Source organism: Melospiza georgiana, chromosome Z (assembly GCF_028018845.1).
Source record: "Melospiza georgiana isolate bMelGeo1 chromosome Z, bMelGeo1.pri, whole genome shotgun sequence".
Lineage (NCBI taxonomy): Eukaryota > Metazoa > Chordata > Aves > Passeriformes > Passerellidae > Melospiza > Melospiza georgiana.
This window is the reverse complement of record NC_080465.1, coordinates 18,777,016-18,787,462: the sequence shown is the minus strand read 5'-3', so window position 1 is coordinate 18,787,462 and position 10,447 is coordinate 18,777,016. Positions and strand designations below refer to the sequence as shown.

Genomic DNA, 10,447 nt, shown 5'->3' with positions numbered 1-10,447 from the left:
AATTTCCCTACTCATATTGCTTTGTGCACTGTCATTCTTTTATACATAACCACACTCCTGAGATGCAGAGCTCCCAATGGCTTTTTAAGGCTTGCAAACTGCAAGTAACACCCTGGACTTGCACCTGCAAACTTGCACGTGCCAAGAAACATGCGGCCAAGGAACTGCTGTGTGTCTTTGCCAGAATGCCTGACCTGCAGCCTGCCATGCCTGTGCCACCACAGGGAATCTTCTGAGATCCCTATGAATGACAGTGGTGGAATCACAGAATCAATTCAGTTGGGAAACAACTCTGAGATCTTTGAGTCCAATCTATGACCAAACATCACCTTGTCAATAAGACCACAGCAATAAGAGCCATGTCCAGTCTTTTCTTAACTACCTCCAAGGACAGTGACTCCATCACCTCCCTGGGAAGCCCATTCCAATGCCTAATCCTTCCTGTAAAGAATTTCTTCCTGATGTCTGACCTGAAGGTCCCCTGGTGTGGCTTGAGGCACCATGTCCTCTTGTTCCGTCACTGGCTGCCTGGGAGAAGAGGCCAATCCCCACCAGGCTGTACCCTCCTTCCAGGGACACGCAGAGTGACAAGGTCACTCCTGAGCCTCCTTTTCTCCAGGCTCAACAGTCCCAGCTCTCTCAGCTGCTCCTCCTAGGGCCTGTGCTCCACACCCTTCAGCAGCTCCAGGCCTTTCTGGCATTTCCTCTCGGTGGGAGGCCCAGAACTGGCACAGCACTCACCATGTGGCCTCACCAGGGGCACACTCAGCCCAGGTCCTGCCGGTCACACTACTGCGGATAAACGCCAGGATACCGCGGGCCGGCTGGAGCTGTGCTGCGGCTCTGCGGGAAGCAGGAACCCCTGCGGGAAGCAGGAATCCGTGCGGGAAGCAGGAACCCCTGCGGGAAGCAGGAATCCGTGCGGGAAGCAGGAACCCCTGCGGGAAGCAGGAACCCCTGCGGGAAGCACGGCACACCCGCGCGCGGCGCGCCGCCCGCCCGGCCGGCCCTGCGCTGCCCCCGCTCCGCCGCCGGGGGGCGCGCCAGCCTCGCCGTCGCTGCCCAGAGGGGCCGTCCCGGCCGGGTGACGTCACGGTGCCAGGGGCGGGGCGGAGGCGGGCGCGCGCATTATTTATTCAGGGACACGGGACGGGAAGAGGAAGTGGCGTGCGGAGCGGCGGGCGGAAGGCCTAGCGGCGACACCGACACCACCACTGCTGCCACTGCTACTACTGCTACCGCTAGCGGCGGCTCCGGCACCAGCGGCGCTTCAAGATGTCCATCGAGATCGAGTCCTCCGAGTAAGTATGCCGGTGGCGCGGGCGTGGCGAAGGACCGTGCGGCCCCTGCGGCCGGGGGAGCGGGGAGGGAGCGGTTTGGCGGCCCCGGGCCTGAGTCAGGCCCCAGCGGCGCAGGGGAAGGGAGGCGAGACGCGGCGGCCGCGGCGGCCCCGGGGTCGTGAGGGGGCCGAGGGTTGCGGCCCGGGAGCCCGGCCCGTGTGTCCGGTGCCCCGCTGACCGTGCTCTGTGTCTCGGCCGCAGCGTGATCCGGCTCATCATGCAGTACCTGAAGGAAAACAGCCTCCACCGGGCGCTCGCCACCCTGCAGGAGGAGACCACCGTGTCCCTCAACACCGTGGACAGCATCGAGAGCTTCGTGGCGGACATCAACAGCGGGCACTGGGACACGGTGCTGCAGGCCATACAGTCTCTGAAGCTGCCCGACAAGACCCTCATTGATCTCTATGAGCAGGTGAGCAAACGCGGGGTTCCTGCGGGCTGTTGTGGTCCTTGTGGAAACCTCCATGGGGTGCTTTCCGCTAACCCTTTGCTGATGCAGACGCTTGTCTCTGGGTGCAGGTTGTGCTGGAGTTGATCGAGCTCCGAGAGCTCGGTGCTGCCCGGTCTCTGCTGAGGCAAACGGATCCCATGATCATGCTGAAACAAACTCAGCCAGAGCGCTACATCCACCTGGAAAACCTTCTGGCCAGATCTTACTTTGATCCTCGTGAGGTACGTTGGTTAATCCTTTCTCTACAGACCTCTCCTGCAGGAGCCTCAGCATCACTGCATGCTGCCGATGGCTCACGGCTTTGGTTTTCGCTTGTTTTGGGGAGTGAGACTGTGCAGTTTCACCATTTGATAGTTTTACACCTTCTGTGAAGTTTTTGGGAAGTAGTGCATGATACTTTATCAGGAGGGAGTAAACCTGTGCTGCTCTTGGGAGTTTGGGGTTTTGGCCGTGTGTCCTGCCTGTCCAGGATGCTATCTGCAGCTTGCCTTTTCAGCGTTATGGAGGCAGCAGAAGAAAATGCAGGATGTGTGTAAAAACAAGGCACGTTTTCTGACTGCTAACATCAGTCTGAACGTCTTTGTGAGAGCATGTTGGGTTAATGGCTAACTTAGTTAAGGGCCTGATTTTGGAGATCTTTTCCAACCCTGATAATTCTTTGCATTTAAGGTTGGTATTAAAGAGAAGGGGAGGAGGAGCTCCTCTTTTGGACTCCTAACAGAAAATTTATATGGGAGGGGTTTTAATTTCAGAAGAACAGAGGGTTGTGGTTTTTGTTTTTTTTTTTTTTTGTTTTTTTTTTTTTGTTTTTTTTTTTTAGAAAAAAAAAAATTACTTGGCACAATAACCTCATGAAAATAACTTTTCTGCAGGCATACCCCGATGGGAGTAGCAAGGAGAAGCGGAGAGCTGCTATTGCACAAGCTCTGGCTGGAGAGGTCAGCGTGGTGCCTCCATCTCGTCTGATGGCACTCCTGGGGCAGGTGAGTCTTGAAAGATGTTTTAATGGCTATGTCTTTAGGTTGTTGCTGAATAAAACTAGTTATGTAATTGAGTCTCCAGCTGTTTAAAAGTAAAGTTTAAACGTGGTATAGTTTAAAAAAGTTTTCCCGTGTAGGAAGGATTTAGTAGTTGTGGAAGAAGTCATCACTCTAGTGGTAGATTTCTTCCAGTAGAGTAAATATGCAGCACAGCGTGCACTTTGAGAATAACATTCTGTGACACACGTTTTCTGGTGTGTTTTCAGCCCTTTCTGATTGTCAGAATGCTCGGTGCAGGCGGTGTTTCTGTGTGGTCGATCTGTGTTAATGGGTGGCTAATGGTGCGGTTTTCATCTCCTAAAGGCGCTGAAATGGCAGCAGCACCAGGGCCTGCTTCCTCCCGGTATGACAATTGACTTGTTCCGAGGCAAAGCAGCTGTGAAAGACGTAGAAGAGGAGAAGTTCCCCACGCAGCTGAGCCGGCACATTAAGGTAATGTTTGCTTTGTTTCTGCTGATCTTTCCTTCGCATGTTTAATGTGCAGAGATAAGAGGAGATCTTCTGAGTGCTTATTTTTCCCTGTTGTAAGTCGTTCCCCTCCACTCCCCACCTGTGTGTTTTCCTCCCTTTTCCCTGCGTTATCTTATCAGTAGACTTTTCTTCCTGGGAGTCTGAGATTAGACAGATTAAAATCTGTCTTTTAACAAGATTGGGTGCTTATGGTGTTTGTGATTAAGATAATGGCATCTTTGATTTCACAGTTCAGAACCAATAATTTTGCAGGAATTGGCGTAGTTCCCTTCTTCATTTGTTCGAGGAAGTACCTGTGTCTTAAACTGTTTTTCAGAAGTCATGAGCTTCAACTTAGGAAATCAGTTCAGTAACAACTTGCTAAAAATGCTTTATTAGAATTTTTGTTTGTCATTGCCGATCTTGTGTTTTTGTTTGGGCTAGTGAAGCTTTTTTCTTCTGTTGTCATGGCCACTTGAATTTAAAAATTTAGAAATAAAAAAATTGGACATTGAAAGAAAGCATTCTCTGTAAAAATTACACTGGAGAAACATTACTCCAAATGAACTTCAGAAATTTATTAAGTTCTGAAGTCTCACAGAGTTAAATTTCAGGGATTTAAAAGGTGTTTGTTAGCAGAGAATTCGCTGCAAAAAGAAAAATACCAACTCAGCTCCTGATGTAACCATGCAGGTTCTGTTGTAACATTGGACGTTACCAGACCAAAAGGAGTTGTTTTTTTTTTTGTTTTACCATTTTTTAAAAATGTAACTCTCTGTGTATTGACAGATTTTTTTTTTTTGTACTTCAGCATTAAATTTATTATGCATACCTCTAGAAAGTAGTGTATTTTTACGATCAGAATGACACTGTGGTTTTATTTTAATGAGTTTATTATTTTAAATTGCTTCTTAAAATTTGTTTATGTTCTTTTTTACACAGTTTGGGCAGAAGTCACACGTGGAGTGTGCTCGGTTTTCTCCAGATGGACAGTACCTGGTTACTGGCTCAGTTGATGGCTTCATTGAAGTATGGAACTTCACTACTGGAAAGATTAGGAAGGTAAGTTACTCCTTATTTCACCCAGAGTGACTTTGGTGTGCCAGAGCACCTGGATCTATGCTTTGAAATTGTTTTAATTTCTTAGGGCCTGTGACCCTGAGAAGATTCTGTTTAGGTGATGCAAATATCAGGCTGGAGTAGTTATGTGGGTGTAGTTCTCTGGTTTGTCATAGATTTGTCTGTGTGATAACTTCTTTACCTTCCTGCACTGTTTCTGTTGCCATTAAAATGGTGACAGTGGTAGTAGCCTGTATTACAAGGCTATGAAGTCTGATTTAGAGTAAGTTATAAAATATAACTGAAGTTAAAACTGTAAATGCTTTTGCACTTTGCCTTAAAATAGACTTAATTGATTTCACTAGTGACCCATGAATCTTCTGCTTTTGTTTAGGATCTGAAGTACCAGGCACAAGATAACTTCATGATGATGGATGATGCAGTGCTGTGCATGTGCTTCAGCAGAGATACAGAAATGCTAGCAACTGGAGCCCAGGATGGAAAGATCAAGGTACAAATCTTTTTGTACACTGTCTTGGGAGAGGTGGTGACCAAAAAGATCAGTTTGCAATACCAATAATGTTCTCATTTTGCATGAACTCAAAGGAAATTTAACATGTATTTAACATACGTGTTTGCTCTGATGTTGAAGCTCATGTGTTCTCATAACAAAGTAATCACTTATTTGCTGTTTCCTTTTCAGGTGTGGAAAATCCAGAGTGGTCAGTGCCTGAGAAGATTTGAACGAGCTCACAGTAAAGGTGTTACATGCCTCAGTTTCTCTAAAGACAGCAGTCAAATTCTTAGTGCTTCTTTCGATCAGACAATCAGGTAAATAAACTGAGAATGTGGGAGAACAGAAAACAGGTTTTTCTAATTAAGCAGTATGATTATGAGATAGTATAATCCAGGCCTGTAGGGGTCTCTAGTCCACTGTGCTTCTCAAAGCACAGCTGGCCTTTCAGTTAGGATAGCCTGTTCAGGGCCTTGTCCAACTGTGTTTTCAAAATCTCCAGGGTTTAAGATCCCACTGCCTCTCTTGGGAAAATCCTGTTTGGGTGTAGGGAAGGATATTTTGGTTAGGTTTGATTATGCTTGTTTGGTTTTTGTTTGGTTGGAGTTTTTTGGTGGGGTGGTATTTTTTTAATAGTTCCTGAATTTTGTACTTCAGCTGTACACCTTTTGAGGGGTCTGACTCGACTTATTTTGAAGACATGTTGAGTAGTGATGTTAACCCAATAGTTAGTTTTTTAGGTGTTAAGATACTAAAATTATTTAGGTGAATATACCTTCCTTTCTTCTTTCCCTTCTCTTTTTATTTTCCTTTTTCTTGTTCTTTTTTTTCGAAGGATCATTGCAGGATAGGTTAGAAGTGAGCATAAATACACCCAGAAAAATACTCAAACACTGCTCTAATCTTAATAGGAAAGGATTCTCAAACCCCTTTTCCTACAGTTCTTAGCATCTGGAAAATGTTGATTACTGTTTATGTAGTGCAAAATTCTGATCCTATTTGGTTACTGAGTGGAATTTGCTTACTCATTTTCACCTCTTTTGTCTTACAGGATTCATGGTTTAAAATCTGGGAAAACCCTTAAGGAATTCCGTGGTCATTCTTCCTTTGTCAATGAAGCTACTTTTACCCAGGATGGCCACTATATTATCAGTGCGTCCTCCGATGGCACAGTGAAGGTAAGATGGCATTTACCCTCTGTAAAGAACACATTCAGACTCCTGCTGTCTTATCCCTGCTTTGTTACAATTGTTGCAGTCACTGGGGAAGGACTCGGGGGTTATCTGCAGTAATGAGTGTGCTTGTGACTTTGCTGTAGATTTGTGTGAGAGCAGATGAGACTTGTTATCACAGTCTCTTGCAGAGCATGTCTGTGCTGCATTTATGAAACGGAGACATAAGTGTAGTGCTCCCTGCCTGTTCTGCTTTGTTCTAGACTCTAAACTGACTGTCCTATGATGTAGGGATTCCCTTATCTGCAATAATTGCATATCAGCTCTTTCATTTTTTGAAGCTAATTTGTTTTGGTTTTTTTTTTTTTTACACTAGGTTTGGAATGTGAAGACAACAGAGTGCTCCAACACCTTCAAGTCCCTTGGTAGCACTGCGGGGACAGACATTACTGTGAACAGTGTCATTCTGCTGCCTAAAAACCCAGAACACTTTGTTGTTTGCAACAGATCGAATACAGTCGTCATCATGAATATGCAGGGACAGGTATGTGGTCTTACTGGTAGCCCTCCAGGTCACTCTGTCATTTCAAGAATGCAGAAGACCTAGTTAATAACCTAGCAGAGTTAAAACTGATTTCTCTGGTTTGCTTGCATGGCAAACTATTCTGAACTCAAGTTTATAGAACACAGAAAGCTCTTGAGGCTATGGAGAGATCTGTGTTCTGAACAGGCCTAGTACTTCTTAAATGTTTTTGCCCTAAACATGGTATTGATATGCTGCTGATTAATCCTTCTGTTTTCTTTACAGATTGTAAGAAGTTTTAGCTCTGGTAAGAGAGAAGGTGGTGACTTTGTCTGCTGTGCACTTTCACCTCGTGGTGAATGGATCTACTGTGTTGGTGAAGATTTTGTGCTGTACTGCTTCAGCACAGTGACGGGCAAGCTGGAGAGAACTCTGACTGTAAGTTTTCAGCTCTGAGCTTTTCCAGAGTTTTAAACATGGGGATGATGTGAATGTTCATTATGAAGTCCATTCTCAAACCAAGCAGTCTTTCATCTCTAGCAAACATGACTGCTAACAAATGAATTTCAGGAATTTGGCTGTAGAATGTGTCTGGGGTTTTTAGAACCATATAATTGTAGAAATTAGGGAAGTATTTACCCATCAAGCAAAGACTCAGTTGGTTCAGACTTCCTTGAATGAGGGCATATTTTGACCTGGGCTCTAGTTGGTGGAGAATCTGAAAAAGCCATCAGATTTAAAGGTTTAAATTTGGGGTTTAAATTTGCTTTAGATTGAAATTAAAGAGGAATACCAGCATGAATGTCTAAATTTAACAGGGAACACTTTGATGTTGTGGATTTCAGTGGATGTAAACCTTCACTGAACCTTCCCTTGCCCAACAAAAAGTAACTGCCATGTCAGAAATTGTTGCGACTGGAGTTGAATGTTGGTGTGTGCCCCTGCTTTTGCTCTGTGCACAAAGCACCTTAACCTTCAGTCCAGCTTTCCTTCACTTGTTTTTTGAAGAGAATATTTGTCTTGAATCTGCTGAAGGAAGACTCTCTTAATGTCTCTTTCTGTTTACTCTCTAGGTCCATGAAAAAGATGTCATTGGCATTGCTCATCACCCCCACCAGAACCTGATTGCCACTTACAGTGAAGACGGCCTCCTCAAGCTCTGGAAGCCATAGATTGATTTTGCAGCAAGCTCTGAAGCATGCCTGTTAGTTGCAGGTTACTAGTGTTCGTGCTTTAACAAGTTCTAAATATGCAGTGTGATACTTGCTCAATTTTCAGTTCAGGTTTCCAGAGAATTACATTTTTACCTCCCTAGAGTGGATTGATGCATAAATATAGCATCAGTTAATTTCATATACTTTTATTTTTACTAGAGTAGTTGAAGCAACTTCAGTGAGAATGCTTTCTCTGCCTCCTGAAGTCTATACTCTTCCTACAATGTTTGTTCAAGTTCATTGAGTCAGCAGCTGTACACGCTTGTGAGTGATTGCTGACTTCTTAGAATACAGCAAAATGCTTTTTTTTTTTTTTTTTTTTGAGTAAAATGTGGAATGGAAAGCTGTCTCTTCCCCACTGCTGAAACAGGAATAGTTTCCTGGAATGCAGATGAGGGTACAGTATCATCAGCTTGATGATGGGGTTATTTCTATGCCATTGGGCTTTGCTGTGTTCAATTTACACTATCATTTTTCTAATTATATTGGAAAATAGTGTCACACAACTGCCTCAGAATTAAACTATCCTTCCCCATCTGCCAGCACTTCCTACTATAAACTAAACCTGCCTAATGTGGCAGTGAGATACATTTGATTTTGTTTGGGGATTTTTGTTTTGTTTTGTTTGTTATTTTGTTTTACTTCACTTCCAGACTAAAAGGAGTTATTACCGGGGCCCTCTTTCTGTAAGTGCAAGGTGTTTTCAGACCAGCTATATCTGAAACAGGCTCCAGGGGATCAATATTTTAAAACATGCAAAAGTTGCATGTTTACATAGGTTGCGTTCCTAGTGCTGTGATAATGTTTTAAATAAGTATTTTAAAGATTTTTTTTTTAATTTCATATGCCTGTGGACCTAGCTGAGGTTATGCTTAGGGGTCCTACAAGATTTTAAAAAGATAAAAAAATTGCAGGCTCTTCAATTTGAAGCACATGATTTTTTTTGTTGAGAGATTCTGACTAATGTACACTGTTCTGAATGTACACCAGAGTCTTCTAAAATGTGACTGTCTTTTTCCTGTATCCTATACAGGAAAAACGTCATTTTTCTGCAATGATGAATCAAATGCATGTGGATTTGAATTTGCTATATTGTGTTCTGTCCTCATCTCTTGTAGAATGCTTTCCTATTGTAGTAATCTTTCAGACAATAATAACTTGTCTTCAACTTAATAAATGAGTTCCACTTTAAGTGTTTTGTCTTGTCTTTAGTGGGGTGGGGAAATGTAGAGAAAGCTCAGCTGGAATTCTCTCACGGCCCCTTTGCTACAAGTATGATGTTCAGTTCTGTTGAGCTATGCTGTCTGAATTCCCAGGTTGTTTTATACTTCTGTAGATATGCTAACAGAGGAGGGTTTTAGATACTAAAAACTGATTATTTTTCCTGCCTGAAAAAACAGAAGTATCTGTCAGTGATATCTGACAAGCTCCACGGGCTTCTGTTAAGGGGGAAGATCTTGACAAAATGTTTTTAATATACTTTCCTTATAGAAGAGATGCTCCCATTCCTTCAGCATCTTTGTGACCTTTGAGTGGTCTCTCTCCAGTACAACTCTGTTCCTTTTTTATGGGAAGACCCAAAACCAGATGTAGCATTCCAGGTCTGTCCTCACTTATGCTGAGTAGCTGGGAAGGGTTGCCTCCCTCCACTGCTGTCAGCCAGGACACCATTTGCCTTCTTTCCAAGAAAGAGCTTGGTGTCCACCAGGACCCTCATCTTCCTTCTTGGCTGTTTTCCAGCCAAATGCCCCCAACGTGTGCAGTTCCATTGGGGCACTCTTCCCCAGGTGCAGCACTTTGCACTTCCCCTTGAATTTCATGATATTGCCAGCTCATCCCTCTGCATGGCAACTCTTATTTTATCAGCTACTTCTCCCTCTTCTTGCTGAGGCAGTACTGACCCTGGGACACTGCCCCTCGCCGTGGGCTTTGTTGCACTCATCACCACCCTCTGGGCCTGGTGTTCAGCCAGTTTTCAACCCACTTCACTTTTCACCCATCACATACCTCAGCACCTTCTCTGCATGGATTACTGTGGAAAACAGTGCCTTACGGAAGTTCAGGGACACCATGCCCACTTCACTCCTGTCATGTACCGGGTCAGTCACTCCACTGCAAAATGTATCAGGTTGGTTAAGTGTGAATTCCCTTTGGTGAATCCCTCCTGACAAAACCTCCCTTCAGATGGTTTTCCTGCTCTTGATGTGCCTGCAAATGGTTTCTGTCCAGCTGCACCATTACCTTCCAAGGGATTGAGGTGAGGTTGACAGACTGTTTTCTGAGGATCTCCCTGTCTTGTCCTCCTCAAAGACAGATGTGACATTTACTTTCCACCAGTTTTTTGAGCACTTCTCCCAGTCACTATGCTCAATCAAAGACTGTCACGAGGGGCCTTGCAATGACATCTGCCAGCTCCCAGAGCATGTGTGGGTGCGTCCTGCCAGGGCCCATAATTTGTGTATCTTCAGTTTTCTCTGACGTCATCTTCCCTACATCAAGGGAACATCCTCCTTGCTCCAGACTTTCTTCTTGATCTCTGGAATGCTGAGAGCTTATGTTGTCACTAAATAAGACAGGCAAAGAAGGTACTCAGCACCTCAACATTTTCCATGTCATGTGTGACCAGATGCTCCATCTAATTCTGTGATGGCCCCATTTTTCCCCTGCCCTTTCCTACTTTTGTA

General features: G+C 44.6%; 1 protein-coding gene across 1 annotated transcript; it reads left to right on the top strand.

The window, feature by feature from the left end:
* Positions 1–1,184: 1,184 nt before the first annotated feature.
* SMU1 (SMU1 DNA replication regulator and spliceosomal factor) lies at positions 1,185–8,955 on the top strand. The gene is made up of 12 exons (XM_058043330.1): positions 1,185–1,301; positions 1,542–1,752; positions 1,860–2,012; positions 2,664–2,774; positions 3,135–3,263; positions 4,224–4,343; positions 4,735–4,851; positions 5,044–5,171; positions 5,906–6,032; positions 6,403–6,570; positions 6,835–6,987; positions 7,623–8,955. Exons 1-12 carry the CDS (start codon positions 1,276–1,278, stop codon positions 7,719–7,721), a joined length of 1,542 nt encoding a protein of 513 aa, XP_057899313.1. The 5' UTR covers positions 1,185–1,275; the 3' UTR covers positions 7,722–8,955.
* The last annotated feature ends 1,492 nt before the right edge of the window (positions 8,956–10,447 follow it).